General features: G+C 47.6%; 1 protein-coding gene across 2 annotated transcripts in view; it reads right to left on the reverse strand.

Annotated features, from left to right (window-relative positions):
* Positions 1-2,938: 2,938 nt before the first annotated feature.
* Positions 2,939-18,132, reverse strand: part of LOC132407633 (apical endosomal glycoprotein-like) — a 58,945-nt gene continuing 43,751 nt past the window's right edge. For both annotated transcript variants that reach the window (XM_059994414.1, XM_059994416.1), the window contains exons 11-14: positions 7,735-7,865; positions 6,972-7,089; positions 5,840-6,018; positions 2,939-3,091 (exon numbers count right to left, since the gene is read on the reverse strand). In XM_059994414.1, the coding sequence (XP_059850397.1) occupies positions 3,038-3,091; positions 5,840-6,018; positions 6,972-7,089; positions 7,735-7,865 (482 nt within the window). In that variant the 3' untranslated portion in view covers positions 2,939-3,037. The remainder of the gene's footprint in view (positions 3,092-5,839; positions 6,019-6,971; positions 7,090-7,734; positions 7,866-18,132) is intronic.

An 18,132-nucleotide genomic window follows, 5' to 3' on the forward strand; every position in this document is an offset into this window, starting at 1 on the left:
ACACTCAGTGTAGTCAGTGTCTCTCAGCTCCACACTCTCCCACACAGCTCTGCAGGAGATGGTTCACACTCAGTGTAGTCAGTGTCTCTCAGCTCCCACACTCTCCCACACAGCCCTACAGGAGATGGTTCACACTCAGTGTAGTCAGTGTCTCTCAGCTCCACCCCCTTCCACACAGCTCTGCAGGAGATGGTTCACACTCAGTGTAGTCAGTGTCTCTCAGCTCCACACTCTCCCACACAGCCCTACAGGAGATGGTTCACACTCAGTGTAGTCAGTGTCTCTCAGCTCCACACTCTTCCACACAGCTCTGCAGGAGATGGTTCACACTCAGTGTAGTCAGTGTCTCTCAGCTCCACACTCTCCCACACAGCCCTGCAGGAGATGGTTCACACTCAGTGTAGTCAGTGTCTCTCAGCTCCACACTCTCCCACACAGCCCTGCAGGAGATGGTTCACACTCAGTGTAGTCAGTGTCTCTCAGCTCCACCCCCTTCCACACAGCCCTACAGGAGATGGTTCACACTCAGTGTAGTCAGTGTCTCTCAGCTCCACCCCCTTCCACACAGCCCTGCAGGAGATGGTTCACACTCAGTGTAGTCAGTGTCTCTCAGCTCCACCCCCTTCCACACAGCCCTGCAGGAGATGGTTCACACTCAGTGTAGTCAGTGTCTCTCAGCTCCACACTCTCCCACACAGCCCTGCAGGAGATGGTTCACACTCAGTGTAGTCAGTGTCTCTCAGCTCCACACTCTCCCACACAGCCCTACAGGAGATGGTTCACACTCAGTGTAGTCAGTGTCTCTCAGCTCCACACTCTCCCACACAGCCCTACAGGAGATGGTTCACACTCAGTGTAGTCAGTGTCTCTCAGCTCCACCCCCTTCCACACAGCCCTGCAGGAGATGGTTCACACTCAGTGTAGTCAGTGTCTCTCAGCTCCACCCCCTTCCACACAGCCCTGCAGGAGATGGTTCACACTCAGTGTAGTCAGTGTCTCTCAGCTCCACACTCTCCCACACAGCCCTACAGGAGATGGTTCACACTCAGTGTAGTCAGTGTCTCTCAGCTCCACACTCTCCCACACAGCCCTACAGGAGATGGTTCACACTCATTGTAGTCAATATCTCTCAGCTCCACACTCTCCCACACAGCCCTGCAGGAGATGGTTCACACTCAGTGTAGTCAGTGTCTCTCAGCTTCACACTCAGCCAGTGCTGTAGCTGACCCAGTACTGTGTCATGGACAGTGGAAAGGCAGTCCTACTCTGTTCCATCATGTTTTAAGTAACTTTATGTATATATTTGTGCCAGGCAATGACCATCTCCAACAAGAGAGGCTCTAACCATCATCCCTTGACATTCAGTGGCATCACCAACACTGAATCCCCTATCTTCCACATCCTGGGGGTTACCATTGATAGGAAACTGAACTGGTCTAGCCATATAAACACCGTGGCTACCAGAGCAGGTCAAAGGCTAGGAATCCTGTGGCGTGCAACTCAAAGCCTGTCCCCCATCTACAAAGCTCAGGTCAGGAGCGTAATGGAATACTCGCCACTCGCCTGGCTGAGTGCAGCTCCATCGAAAAGCTTGACACCATCCAGTATGAGGCAGCCCACTTGACTGGTACCCCTTCCACAAGCATCCATTCCCCCCACCACCAACAAACAGTTGCAGCAGTGTGTACTTTCTACAGGATGCACTGCAACAACACATCAAAGTTCCTAAAGCAGCTCCTGCCAAACCCACGACCACGACCGTCTAGAAGGACGAGAACAGCAGATACCTGGGAACACTAGCACTTGGAAATCCCCCTCCAAGTCACTCAGCATCCTGACTCGGAAACATATCGCTGTTCCTTCATTGTTGCTGAAATCATGGAATTCCCTCTGTAACAGCACTGTGGGACCCACACCTCAGGGACTGTAGCGGTTCAAGGCAGTTCATCACCACCTCCTGCTTCTATGTCTTGTGGTCTTATGGTCTTGTCAAGGGCAACTGGGGTTGGGCAATAAATGCTGGTGACGCCCACATCCGTCAATGAATAAATTTTTAAAATGACAAAACTCATTATTATTTAATTATGCTGTGATTCTCACTGTGCAGAATGCACTACAGCCTGTGTAAAGCCCACCAGAACCCGAAGGGCTCTAAGCGAGCCAGTGGACATTGTGTGTTCCCTCTTCTGAATCAGCCAGGCATGCATATATTTTCAGAAGTGGGGATGGAGGCAGTTGGCTCCATCCTGAGGCAGTCTGGACCTGAGCTTGGGAATGTAATTCGAGATATTGTGGACAGAACTTTACCCTGTGTGTAACTCTGTTGTCCCTGACATGGAAGCGAGTGATGGGAAAGTGCAGAGAAAACTTCAGCCTTTCATTCCACAACAGTAGATACTGTTCCAACGCTACCACCTGACTACTAAATAAACTCAGAGATCAAAGAGGACACGCTTGGCAGAGACTGCACAGAGACACAGAGATATTGAACGGACATCGCCAGCTCCAGAATCCTGATTCAGAGAGCACAAGCTCCCAGCAGTTCTATCACCCTCTGATACACCGGCAGACACTACACAAAACCCTGTGCATAGCCCAGTGTGGAAAGCTGCATGAAGCACTGCACTTGCTGTGCATGGGGCAGTGAGCAGCACTGCATGTGCAGCCGCAGAATTATGTGGCATGAGTGTAGCCCTGTGCTCCTCTAAATGATGTCATGCAGTATAGAACACAGTCATACAGTACAGAACGCAGTCCTTTGTTAGGACCTGTGTGCCACACTGCATATTGACAGATGTGTAACCCTGCCTCTAGACCTCTGTGGCTCTGCATTTGACTGTGTGCAGTCCTGTACACAGCTTGTGTCACTCAGTTTCCCAGTGATCACAGTGATAGTGATAGACAGCGTAAGCTAACATGAATACAACTGCCTTTATCAGCAAAGAAGAAAGGACTCTCTGGCTCCCAGGCTCTTTAATAAAGAGGTATTTTATTGTACATGGAGTGCTGTGTTGGAGGCGTCCTGCTCCTCTGAAGCTCACTGTGGATCTTGTACGCCACTCGCAGGGACAGTCTCCACTGGCACCGTATTCTGTGTGAGGAGAAGAAGAAGAGGAGCTCAGTCCCAGTAACTCAACCAGCTGCACTGCCAGATGTGTGAAGGTAACCGTATGCAGGAAGAGGACACCTGGACACAGTGTAGACTCCGTGAACCAACACTGCTGCTCCCCTCATGTCCCATCCATACATAAACCGAGGCAATGCCTGCTCCTCTCTCTCCCAGCCACATGTCCTTGGAAGGCCTGCTGCTCATGCAGACTTCTGAGAACCATCCAGTTAGCTGCACTCTCCTGAGGCAGCATATTAAAGACAGTCTCACACATAGGAGTTTCAGAGAGAAAGCTTTCTTCAAAATCCTACCATGAAGTAAGAGGAACAACACAGAGCAAAAGGAAGTACAAAAGCTGGAAACCTGAAATAGCGATCAAAAATGGTTGGAGGGTGAGAGACTCATGAGAAACCAATGTTAGATTTTATTGGATTGGTGTAGAAGGGCAAAGGCAGAATGGTCAGAGTGGATGGAGAATTAAAGTGTCAAGAAACTGGAAGCTCTGGCCCCAGTTCATTGTGAACACTGAACGTGGTGCACCAGACTGGAATCATTGCCTCACCTGGTTGGCGGGAAGGAGATGGAAGGACAGCTGTTTCATCTCCTGCGGTTGAAAAGGAAAGTGCTGAGAGAACGAGGGTAGGTGGTGGAGATGAAAGAGTGGGCCAGGAGGTCACAGATGGAATAGTCCCTTTGGTATGATGATAGGGGAGGGAAGATGTGTCTTTTTTTGGTGGAATCATGCTGAAGGCAGCAGACATTATGAAGGGTAATCTGTAGAACATGGAGGCGGGCAGTGGGGGGTGGGTGCTGGAAGGTGAAGACTGGGGAACTCCTTCCTGTTCCTACTGGAAGGAGAGGGGCTGAAAGTATCAGGGTGGGAAATAATCACTGAGAGCCCTGTCAACCATGGTTCAAGGGAAGCTATTGTTTGGAGGGCCAGAAGATCTTAGAAGCACTGAGGTGGAAAGTCTCAACCTCCAAACAGTTATGACAGAGACCAAGTGGGAGCATGGATTGGAGTAAGTAGGGAGGAGGTGTTGTTGAGACAGCTGTGGTCTGCAGGCTTGTAATGGATATTGGTCTCTTACCTGCCCCAAAGGTGGAGAGCTTGAGCGAAGCAGGAAAGGAAAAGTCAGAGACAACAGGGTGGAACTTTACAGCAACGCTGGTGGACATTGACACAAGCAATGTTGCATTAGTGACCTAGGGCTTTTCCCTCTTGAGCAAGGAGTTTGAGAGATGGCTTGATAGAGATGATAAGAGGCACAGTATTGAAAGAGTGGACAGCCAGCGTCTTTTTCCCAGCACAGAAATGGTTAATGCAAGGGGAAATAATTTTAAGGTGATTGGAGGAAAGTATAAGGGCAATGTCAGAGGCAAGTTTTTTTTACATGGTGAGTAGTGGGTGTGTGAAACACGTTGCCAAGTGTAGTGGTGGAGGCAGCTATATTAGAGACATTTGAGAGACTCTTAGATAGGCACATGGATGAAAGAAAAATGGAGGCAATGCAGAAGAGGAGCATTAGATTGATCTTAGAATAGGTTAAGTGGTCAGCATAACATCTTGGGACGAAGCATCTGTACTGTTCTGTGTTCTATGTTAAGAGTAGGTCCAGAGAGGGTAAGAGACAAAGAGAGGGAATGGGAGAAAGGATCTGTTGTCTAGGGTGAAGTCTCCCCATTGTAAGACCACAAGACATAGAAGCTAAATTAGGCCATTTATCTCATCAAGTCTGCTCTGACATTCGATCATGGCTGAAATATTTTCCCTCTCAGTCCCATTCTCCTGCCTTGTCCCTTTAACATCCTTACTAATTAGGTATCTATCGACCACCACTTTAAATATACCCATTGACTTGGCCTCCACAGCCACCTGCGGCAGTTAATTCCACAGATTCACCACCCTCTGGTTAAAAAAATTCCTCACAATCTTTGTTCCAAAGGGTTGTCCTTCTATTCTGAGACTGTGCCCTCTGGCCCTAGACTCCCCCACTACAGGAAACATCTCCACATCCACTCTATCCAGGCCTTTCAATGTTCAATAGGTTTCAATGGGATTCCTCACCCACACCCACCTCAGTGAGTGAGCACAGTGAAAGAGGCAGAGTCTGAGATCTCGGAGGCTGTTACTTGTCATGAGTAGCACCAGCTTTAAAAAGTGAGTGGGGCCTGTCAGGATTTCCTGCTGAGTTTAAGATCAATTAGGTTATTAGGCAAGTAGCAATAAAAAGAAGTTAGAGGGGTATTGTATTAGTGTTATTGCTCAAGCAAATCAGACTGGAATCTGAGCTTCAAACTGTGATAAATCAGGGAGGGGGCCATTTACCTAGCAACAGTGTTTCATGAGGCAATCGCACCCATTAGACTACCAACTTCTGTGGCCAGGGACAAGAGGGTGTGACTGCAGGTGTGACAGGTAGGGGAACCTAACAGGAGCTTGCCAATAGGTACAAAATTGTTGCTCCCTGTGAGGATGAGCGCGGGGGCTGTAGGAGGAATAAGCAACTGAACAGTGGCTACCAACCTCGAGATGAAGGGACATCAGCTGGGACCTACCAACTTACAGCTCCTTGTACAGTGTTCCCAAACTGGTTCTATTAACCCTGCAGTATGATTCCATTTATACTCTTCGATACTTACACCCGGAGACTGTGTGGCCTCTCTCTGTTGGATGCGTAACGCGTGTTCCCTCCCCCCTCCCCATTACCAGCCCACCGCCAGTGATACCTTGTTACGGTTTCGATAGCTGATGTTGTCAAACCCAAAGAACGTCCTCGAATCATTACTGCTTCCACGAAAGCAGGCGATCTTGTTTTTATACCAGTAATTGGTGGCCACAGCGAGGCACACCAGTGCAGCCAGAATGAGGATCACAGCAGCAACGATCCCAGCAGTGTTGCTGGCACCTGCAGTCACACACAACACCACAGTCAGAGTGAGCTCCTCATCCCACTCCTCACTGTCCCTACCCAGTGCTGTGTGAGGATATACCACAGAGACTCTGTGTTGCCCCTGCCCAGAGACTGTGTGTTACGACAGTGCAGAGGGAACCCAACCAATACTGTCCCCATCCTAGAACTATATGACGGGACAGCTTAGAGAGAGATTTAACCTGTGTCTAACCTACGTTGTCTCAGTCTGAATCCAACAACCCTCTCCTCTGGCAACATGAGAATGGCTCCACACACATGGAATACAATTCACTGATGTACTCCTATCTCAAGATGAAGGTACATCATCAAGGACCTACAGACTTTCAGCATACAGAAGTCCCTCACTGGTACTTATGAAGCCCCTTGTCAAACACTGACTCCCAGTTGCGGGAGAGAAAGGGGACAGACAGACTGGCCATCTGGGAAAAGACCCTGCAATGTTGCCTTGGAGGGACCTGTCAGATTATGTAAAACTAGCCGGGGTGAATCTCAGCTGTGCTGAGGACGGAGGGCAGCTTCATGAGAGGATCACTGCTCTGTGCCATGAGGGAGCCATCCCCTTCCAGCCCTGGAACTGGGGAGGGCAGCAGCTGATACCCTCCAGGCTGAACTTCAGCAAGTCCTCACGCAAAACACTGAGTGCATCCTGTGGGAATCCCCCAAAGAGGACAGAGCCCCACATAGCTCTCCCAGCCATGGGAGACAGTGAGGGGACAGTGTAAGGGGAGGGTCACTCTGTGTCTCTATCTTTCCCTGGGAGTGTGTGATGAGATGATATAGAGGGGGCTTCACTCTGTGTCTATCCCATGCCCTGGGAGTGTGTGATGAGGGAACAATTGAGCTGGGCTGGACATTGCTGTCAGTGCCCTGACTGTTCCCACAACCTCACCCGCTGCAGGGAGCAGATTAATTAAACACCATCTTACCTCCAGCAGCGCTATCCGTCGGAACTCCAAAACAGTTCACACCAGGATGATATTCAATGTCGTCAATGGCAATGTAACCATTTGTTAGCTCCTCTGATTTTATCGCTTTAAAACCAATCTGAGGTAGGACACAACCCATCAGTGTTGAACTCCACCAGCCCCTGAAATGTGTAGTACCCCAGCCTCTCTCCAGCACACACTGGACAAGACCACTCCACCCCTTGGTCAGTCCCAGTCAGCACCACCGTCAGCACAGGGTTGACTCCAGTACTAGTCCTGGAGTTCTGACCCACACTCAGGGCGAAGGGGCTGATGTCCTGAAGTGTCTGGTCAAAAGCTGAGGGAGTGGAAATAACGGGGCAACTGTGCTGACAGACAGTGGGAGGGGCAGTGGAGGGGGTGGGGACAGTGGGAGGGGCAGTGTTGGGGGAGGGGGGTTCAGTGGGAGGGGCAGTGGAGGAGATGGGGTCTCAGTGGGAGAGACAGTGCCGAGGGACAGTACTGAGGGAGTGCCGAGGGACAGTACTGAGGGAATGCTACACTAGTGGAGAGACAGTACTGAATGGATGGATACACATGTAAAGTGCACCAGAAGGGGGAGATAAATAGGTGAGAGCATTAGGAGGGAGGTTGCGGTGGGGGCATTTCGGGAGTTGTTGGGATGGCAGACAGAATGGACACACTTGTTCCATGAATATGCTGTTTCTATTCACTTAAAGGCTTCCAAAGAAACAGAAACATTTGCGGGAAGACCCAGCCTGACCTGGAACTCCATGGCATTTTCCACAGTTATGTTGCCAGTTCGCCAGTTGTCGTCCTGGATATCCTTGGCCTCCCAGAGCATTTTCTCCATCCCATTAGGTGTGTACTGGAAAACCTTGAGCGGCCCGTGCACTGCAAACAATTCATACAACTCACAGGGATCATTAACATCACAGGCAGGTGAACTGGGCACTCAGCTCAACACAGGGGCGATATCTGTGGTAACCTGTGGAATTTGTTGCCAAGGGCAGCGGTGGAGGCCAAGTCTTTATGTATATTTAAGGCTAAAATCGATAGACACTTGATTGGTCAGAGCATGAAGGGATATAGGGAGAAGGCAGGAGATTGGGTCTGAGGGGAAAATCAGATCAGCCATGATGAAATGGCGGAGCAGACCCAATGGGCCAAATGGCCTAACTCTGCTCCTCTATCTCGTGGTCTTACTTACTTTTATAAAATTTAGTTTCATAATTATATTTTCATAACCTTGTTTTTCTTCCCATTTGCAGTGGCAAACATGTAGTAGATAGTGGTAAATAATTTCAAATAGTTAGCTGAAATGGACAGATTCAGGAACAGTGGGCGCTGAAGTCCATGGATTCTATTGAGGCACTGTGTACTTCAGCACAGCCTGCCCATAGGGGGCTGTGACTTGGGGAGGGCGGACTTAGGGGAGCGAAGGACTTCAATGAGGGAAGTACAATGCTGTAGCTTTATATTCAAAGAATTAAGTAATTTAATGCAGGCTTGAAAGAGCAGATTATGTTGCAAATGTAGAAAACTTTGTTGTGATTCATCGTGTAGTAATTGTCTGTGACTCAGGAACCTTAGCTCGGAGTTGGTGAGCTGCCGTCCAAGATTTGGGCACTATGATTTTGGGCACAGGTGATCGTTGGAAGGTTCCTACCAAGGGAGCACTGAAGGAGGATCAGTAACGCAGAACTAGTGGTCAAGAAAGGCAGGGGACGTGATTGTGAGTCAGGTAGGAATGAAGATCCAGTGGTAGCTTTGGAGGAGCCTCACCCCTGGAACTGCAGAGCGCAGGGAGGATGATCAAAGTGACTGGGGCTCCATGGTACAGGGGATTATTCAAACTGGAGAGGGAAGAGGAATGAAGAGATATAGGGGTGGCACAGTTAGACAGGCAGCTCTCTGCAGCAATGAACAGGTTATGTTGCTTGCCTGGTTCCGAGGTTAAGGGCACTTCCTCAGACCGAGGTTAACCAGTGACAGGACAAAGAAAGAGGATCTTCTGAATGAATAGCAGCCAGCGTCCAATTTGAAAAGCAGAAACATGAAATTAATAATCGTTATGCTTTTCCCTGAGCGCCATGCAAATTGACAAAAGGTGGATAAAATCAGAGAGTTGAATCCATGGCCAGACTGGTGCTGGAGAAATGGTGTCAATTCATGGAACAGTAGCACCAGTCTGGGAGAAAGAGGAAGTTGGCACAATTTTGTTTCTGGAATTAGGCTGGACCCAGATTCCTAGTGAATTGTGGGTAAGGCTTTAAATTAAATAGCAGGGTATTGGTAGGAGGAGAGATGGGTCAGAGCCCAGACAATCGAGAAATGGCAGAAAACATTGGTGGGAGTTCTCCACAGCCCCAGACGTTTGTGGGGCATAGAATAATTTGCAAAACTGGAGGTGCAGCTATCACTGGGGACTTTAATCTGCGCATAGATTTTGTGGGTCCATTTGGGAGGGGTGTGTGTGTGCGCACTACGGTCCCACATACACCGACCCTCACTGGGGTACAGTCCCACACAAACTGACCCTCACTGAGGGACAGGTCCCACTCACACACTGGTGGGAGGGGGTGAAACTTGTAATGTAAAAGAGATGGCCTTCTACCTAAAAATACTGAGGAACTACATGAACTTTTAGAGCTAATAATTATTCATTATGGAAGTGTGTTAATTAATTGGAAAGGGGTTTTTCATAGCTTTAGTGATGAGTGCTCATAATGTAATAGACTTTATACTAAGACAATGTGATTTGGTTAAATCTGAAATCAGGGTTTTAAATCTAAACAAAGCAAAACTGTAGATTGTATTTCATAAACATGAGAAAGTGTGTAGATGCTGGTAGTCCAAAGCAACACACAGAAAATGCTGGAGGAGCTCAGCAGGTCAGGCTGCATCTAGGGAAAAGAATAAACAGTCAATGTTTTGGACCAAGATCCTTCATCAGGACTGGAAAGGAAAAGTGTGGGGGGGGGGGGAAAGAAATGCCAGAATAAAAAGGTGGGGGGAGGGGAAGGAGGTTAGCTGGAAGGTGAAAGGTGAGACCAGGTGGGTAGGAAAGGTAAAGGGCTGGAGAGGTAGGGATCTTGCTTCCATATAGATTGCATACAATGGTCCTAGAAAGTTTATGAGCCCTGTACAATTTTCTCTATTTCTGTATAAATAGGCCTAAAAATGTGATCAGATCTTCAAGTAAGTCCTAAAACTAGACAGAGATCCCAGTTAAATAAATAATGCAAAATCATTATACTTGTTCATTTATTTATTGAGAGAAATGATCCAATATTACATGTATTTGTTGGAAAAAGTATGTGAAGCTCTGGGTGATGCCTTCTACAAAAGGTATTTGGAGTCAGGTGTTCCAATCAATGAGATGAGATTGGAGGCGTGGGATGTAGAGGTGTCCTGCCCTATAAACAAGACATACGAAGAGCCTGCTCTTCTCAAAAAAGAACTGTTTATGTGCACCATGCCTCGATCAAAACAACTTTCAGAGGACCTTAGAAGAGGAATTGTGGAGATGCATTAAGTTGGAAAAGGCTGTAAAAGCATTTCTAAAGACCCGAGTGTTCATCAGTCCACAGTAAGAGAAATGGTCTATAACTGGAGGAAATTCAGTGCTGTTGCTACTCTCCCTAAGAGTGGATATCCCACAAAGATCACTCCAAGAGCACAACATACAATGCTGAAGGAGGTGAAAAAGAACCCAATGGAAAAAGATATGCAGAAATCTCTAAAGCTTGCTCAGGTCTCTGTTCACATGTCCACTATATGAAAAACACTGAACAAGAAAGGTGATCATGGAAGGACACCATGAAGGAAACCACAGCTCTTCAAAAACAAACATTGTTGTTCATCTCAAGTTTGCAAAAGACCACCTGGATATTCTGCAATGTTTCCAGGATCATGTACTGTGGGCAGATGAGACAAAAGTTGAACCTTTTGTCAGAAATGCACTCTGCTATATTGGGAGGAAAGAGGGCACTGCACACCAACACCAAAACCTCATCCCAACGGTGAAGCATGATTTGGGGTTGCTTTGCTGCCTCAGGGCCTGGGCAGCTTGCGATTGTTGAGGGAACAATAAGTCCAAAATTGTATCAAGACATTTTATAGGACAATGTCAGGGTGGCAGTCCATCTTAATAAAAGCTTAATAGAGGCTGGATAATGTGTCAAGACAACAATCCGAAAGACAAGAGTAAGTCGACAACAGAATGGTTTACAAAGAAGAAAATTCATGTTTTGGAATGGCCAAGTCAAAGTCTTGACCTGAATCCTATGAAAATGTTGTGGAAGGACCTGAAGCAAGCAGTTCAAGCAAGTGAAACCCCCTGGGTTCCTCGGCAGCATAGGTCTAAGGAAGACAATCTCTGCCTTAAATACACCCAATGACCTGGCCTCCACAGCTGCACGTGGCAACAAATTCCACAAATTCATCACCCTTCGGCTAAAGAAATGTTTCCACATCTGTTTTGAAGGGCATCTCTCAATCCTGAGGCTGTGCCCTCTTGTCCTAGACTCTCCCACCATGGCAAACATCCTTTCCACATCTACTCTGTCTAGGTCTTTCAACATTCAAAAGGTTTCAATGAGATCCTCCCTCATCCTTTTGAATTCCAGCGAGTACAGACCCAGAGCCATCAAACGTTCCTTGCATGATAACCCTTTCATTCCTGGAATCATCCTTGTGAACCTCCTCTGGACCCTCTCCAATGCCAGCAAATCTATTCTAAGACGAGGGGCCCAAAACTATTCACAATATTCAAGGTGAGGCCTCACTTGTGCCTTATTATATCACATCCCTGCTCTTGCATTCTAGACCTCTTGAAATAAATGTTAACATGGCATTTGCCTTCCTCACCACCAACTCAACCTGCAAGTTAACATTTAGGGTGTTCTGCAGAAGAGCTCCCAAGTCCCTATGCATCTCAGATTTTTGGATTTTCTTCCTGTTTGGAAAATAGTCTGCACATTTATTTCTACTACCAAAGTGCATGACCATACATTTTCCAACATTGTATTTCATTTGCCACTTTCTTGCCCATTCTCCTAATCTGTCTAAGTCCTTCTGCATCCTACCTGTTTCCTCAACACTACCTGCCCCTCCACCAATCTTCATATCATCTGCAAACCTGGCAACAAAGCCATCTATTTCATCATCTAAATCATTTATATACAGCATAAAAAGAAGCAGTCTCATCACTGATCTCTGTGGAACACCACAATTCACGGGCAGTCAACCAGAAAAGAATAATTTTATTCCCACTCGCTGCCTCCTACCAATCAGCCAATGCTCTAACCATGTTAGTAACTTTCCTGTAATACGACGGGCTCTTAACTTGGTAAGCAGCCTTGTGTGGCACCTTGTCAAAGGCCTTCTGAAAGTTCAAATATACAATATCCACTGCATCCCCTTTATCTATCCTCCTCGTAATCTCCTCAAAGAATTCCAATAGGTTCATCAGGCAGGATTTTCCCTGAAGGAAACCATGCTGACTTTGTACTATCTTGTCCTGTGTCAACAAGTACTCCATCATCTCATCCTTAACAATTGACTCCAACATCTTCCCAACCACTGAGGTCAGGCTAACTGGTCTATAATTTCCTTTCTGCTGCCTTCCTCTTTTCTTAAAGATTGGAGTGACATTTGCAATTTTCCAGACCTCTGGCACCATGCCAGAGACCAGTGATTTTTGAAAGATCATTTCTGATGACACCACAATCTCTAACGCTACCTCTTTCAGAACCCTAGGGTGCAGTTCATCTGGTCCGGGTGACTTATGTACCTTTAAGTCTTTCAGCTTTTAGAGCACCTTCTCTCTTGTAATAGTGACTGCACCCACTTTTCTTCCTTCACACACTGCTACATCAGACATACTGCTAGTGTCTTCCACAGTGAAGACTGATGCAAGATACTCATTTAGTTCATCAGCCATCTCCTTGTCTCCTGATATTATTTCTCTTGCCTCATTTTCTAGTGGTCCTACATCCACTCTCATTCCTCTTTTATTTTTAACATACTTGAAAAAAACTTTTACTATCCACTTTGATATTATTTGCTAGCTTGCTTTCATATTACATCTTTTCCCTTCTAGTGATATTTTTAGTTGCTCTCTGTAGGTTTTTAAAAACTTCCCAATCCTCTATCTTCCCACTAATTTTTGCTTTGTTGTATGTCCTTTCTTTTGATTTTATAATAGCTTTGACTTCCCTTGTCAGCCACAGTTGTACTATTTTACCATTTCTTCATTTTTGCAATACATATGTCCTGGACCTTCCTCATTTTTTCCAGAAACAGACTGAGACGGCTCTCCTACCCCAAATCCCAGTTTGTGTGGACGCTGTGAAGTTTGCAACCCTGTTACAACTCAGTGCCAAGAAATAACAGACAGCACACTGCATACTACTAGAGTACCTGCATTCTATAGAGCACTGCATTCTATAATAGAATTATATTTATGAATCTTACTTAACTAAAGGGTTAGTAGAGAAAGAAAAATAAACAAAAGGGGCCCATTATAATCAAACAGTCAAATGTGCACAAGTTGGAGCTCATCTTGAACTTCTCTGTCACTCATGCGCTGGGCCCTCGGTCTGCGTGAAAGCACACACCACCTTCCGAACATTGCCCACAATCCAGCTCGAACAAACGGGTCTCCCACCGGGTCATATCCTACAACTGGTTCTCCCCAGCGTCTTCCCTCTTCGTCTCCCGCCGAACAAAAGACCCAAGACCAACCTTAGTGTTGCTTACCAAAGAAACGTCCTCCCAGTTCCACCATCCCAACTGGATGGCACATTCCTCAACATCCTTTATCTTCAACAATAATCCAAACAGGCTGAAAGCAGAACCGACTGCTCTTACAGAGCTGCTAAATGAAATACCTACAGCATAACAGTAAAGACGTGAACCAGGGCATTACACAAGGAAGCCCACCAACATCCCAGAGTTGAGGCAGCTTTGTAAGGAGGAATGGCCTATAATTCCTCCAAGCAGATGTGCAGGACTGATCAACAGTTACTGGAAATGTTTGGTTGAAATTATTGCTGCACAAAGGGGTCACACCAATTATTGATAGCAAAGGTTCACATACTTTTTCCAACAAATACATGTAATATTGGATTATCTTTCTCAATAAATAAATGAATAAGTATGTTTTTATTCTGTTATTTATTTAATTGGGTTTTCTTTATCCAGTTTTAGGACTTGTGTGAAGATCTGATCACATTTTAAGTCATATTCTGCAAAAACAGAGAAAATTCTACAGGGTTCACAAACTTTCTAGCACCACATATAGTAGATTTGGAAATTATGTTAAATTTAAGCATGAAACAGCTAATTATCTACATTCCTTTAAGGCGCAGAGGCCCAAAAGGAAAAGTGCTCCAGCCATGGCTTTGAAGAGCATGAAAGATATGATTAGATCAAAGGAAAAATCTGTCCAAAGGCATAGAAAGCCCGAGGATTGGGAGGCCCTCAGAATTTAGTAAAGGAGGGCCCACTCTTTCATAAGGAAAGGAGAGAAGGGAAAAGAGATTGATCAGTGAGATTATAGGCACAGAATTTAGGAGCTTCTGTGGTAATGGAAAATGCAAACATTTGCAAAAGTTTAACAAGCATCCCTTCGAAACCAAGAAATATCTTGTGCTGTCTTTATGGAAAAAGACGCAGTAAACCGATCTGAAGGATATCAGCATAAATAAAAAGTTAGTATTGGAAAATTTAATGGATTGAGAAGGCAATATATCACCAGGATCCTATAATTGTTTAAAAGGCAGTGACCAGGGAGATTGTGAATATGCTGATTATCATTTCCAAAGCTCCGTAGATTCTAGAGTGGTCCTACGGTATGGACAGAGACAAAGGTTACCTCGAATTTTGAGAAAAAAGAGAGGAAACTGTACATCACACACCGTTAATCTGGCATTAAGACAATGTTGGATTCTGTTGTTAAGGAATAGCTAAAAGGGCACTTATGAGTATATTATGGAAAATAATAGCATTCGGCAGAGTCAAAATGGATTCATGGAAGGGAAATTATTTTTGACAAATATGATCGAGTTTTACAAGCTGTAATCAGTTGTAATGCACTGACCCCACTGGGATACCGTCAGACACACACTGACCCCCACTGGGATACAGTCCCACACACACTGACCCATTCAGGTTACAGTCCCATACACACACACTGACCCTCACTGGGGTACACTCCCACACACACTGACACTCACTGGGGTACAGTCCCACACACACTGACCCCCACTGGGGTACAGTCTCACACACACTGACCCTCACTGGAGTACAGTCCCATACACACACTGACACTCACTGGGGTATGGTTGCACGTACACTGACCCTCACTGGGGTACAGTCGCACACACACTGACCATCACTGGGGTACAGTCCCATACACACACTGACATTCACTGGGGTACAGTCGCACACACACTGACCATCACTGGGGTACAGTCCCATACACACACTGACATTCACTGGGGTACAGTCGCACACAAACTGACACTCACTGGGGTACACTCCCACACACACTGACACTCACTGTGGTACAGTCCCATGTACACTGACTTTCACTGGGGTACAGTCCCACACACACTAACCATCACTGGGGTACAGTCCCATACACACACTGACACTCACTGGGGTACAGTCCCATACACACACTGACACTCACTGGGGTACAGTCCCACGTACACTGACCCTCACTGGAGTACAGTCCCCCACACACTGTCCATCACTGGGGTACAGTCACACACACACTGACCATCACTGGGGTATGGTCCCATGTACACTGACATTCACTGGGGTACGGTCCCACACACACTAACCCCCACTGTGGTACAGTCTCACACACAATGACCCTCACTGGCATACACTCCTACACACACTGACCATCACTGGGGTACAGTCCCATACACACACTGACACTCACTGGGGTACAGTCCCATACACACACTGACACTCACTGGAGTACGGTCCCATGTACACTGACACTCACTGGGGTACGGTCCCAGGTACACTGACCCACACTGGGGTATAGTCGCACACACACTGACCATCACTGGGGTACAGTCCCACATACACTGACCATCACTGGGGTACAGTCCCAGGTACACGGACCCTCACTGGGGTACAGTCGCACACACACACTTACCCTCACTGGGGTACAGTCGCACACACACACTGACCATCACTGGGGTACAGTCCCACACACACTGACCCCCACTGGGGTACAGTCTCACACACACTGACCCTCACTGGGGTACAGTCACACACACACTGATAGTCACTGGGGTACAGTCGCACACACACTGACCATCACTGGGGTACAGTCCCATGTACACTGACCCTCACTGGGGTACAGTCCCACACACACTGACCATCACTGGGGTACAGTCCCACGTACAGTGACCCTCACTGGGGTACAGTCGCGCACACACTGACACTCACTGGGGTACGGTCCCACACACACTTACCCCCACTGGGGTACAGTCTCACACACACTGACACTCACTGGGGTACTGTCCCATGTACACTGACCCTCACTGGGGTACAGTCGCACACACACTGACACTCACTGGGGTACAGTGCCTCACACACTGACCATCACTGGGGTACAGTCCCACATACACTGACCCTCACTGGGGTACAGTCACACACACACTGACACTCACTAGGGTACACTCCCATACACACTGACCATCCCTGGGGTACAGTCCCATGCACACTGACCCTCACTGGCGTACAGTCACACACACACTGACCCTCACTGGGGTACAGTCCCACACACACTGACCCTCACTGGGGTACAGTCGCACAGACACTGACCCTCACTGGGGTACAGTCCCACACACACTGACACTCACTGGGGTACAGTCCCAATGTACACTGACCCCCACTGGGGTACAGTCGCGCACACACTGACCCTCACTGGGGAATGGTCCCACACACACTGTCCATCACTGGGGTATTGTCCCATGTACACTGACACTCACTGGGGTACAGTCCCACACACACTGACCCTCACTATGGTACAGTTACACACACACTGACACTCACTGGGGTACAGTTACATGTACACTGAACCTTACTGGGGTACAGCCACACGCACACTGACCATCACTGGGGTACAGTCCCATACACACACTGACATTCACTGGGGTACAGTCCCATACACACACTGATACTCACTGGGGTACAGTCCCATACACACACTGACACTCACTGGGGTATGGTCCCATGTACACTGACCCTCTGTGGGGTACAGTCCCACACACACTGACCACCACTGGGGTACAGTCACACACAAACTGACACTCACAGGGGTACAGTCACACACACACACACACACTGACACTCACTGGGGTACAGTCCCATACACACACTGACACTCACTGGAGTATGGTCCCATGTACACTGACACTCACTGGGGTATGGTCCCAGGTACACTGACCCTCACTGGGGCACAGTTGCACACACACTGACCATCACTGGGGTACAGTCCCATACACACACTGACACTCACTGGGGTACAGTCCCACACAAACACTGACACTCACTGTGGTACACTTCCACACACACTGACACTCACTGGGGTACAGTCCCACACACTGACCATCACTGGGGTACAGTCCCATTTACACTGACCCTCATTGGGGTACAGTCCCATACACACACTGACATTCACTGGGGTACAGTCCCATACACACACTGACACTCACTGGGGTACAGTCCCATGTACACTGACCCTCACTGGAGTACAGTCGCACACACACTGACCCTCACTGGGGTACAGTCGCACACACACTGACACACACTGGGATACAGTCCCACACAGACTGACAATCATTGGGGTACAGTCCCATGTACACTGACCCTCACTGGTGTACAGTCGCACACACACTGACCCTCACTGGGGTATGGTCCCGCACACACTGACCATCACTGGGGTATGGTCCCATGTACACTGACACTCACTGTGGTACAGTCTCACACACACTGACCCTCACTGGGGTACAGTCGCACACACACTGACACTCACTGGGGTACACTCCCACATACACTGACCCTCACCGGGGTACAGTCCCCATGTACTGACCCCACTGGAATGACAGGATCCGTGCTCGGGGCTGTT

Source organism: Hypanus sabinus, chromosome 18 (genome assembly GCF_030144855.1).
Source record: "Hypanus sabinus isolate sHypSab1 chromosome 18, sHypSab1.hap1, whole genome shotgun sequence".
Lineage (NCBI taxonomy): Eukaryota > Metazoa > Chordata > Chondrichthyes > Myliobatiformes > Dasyatidae > Hypanus > Hypanus sabinus.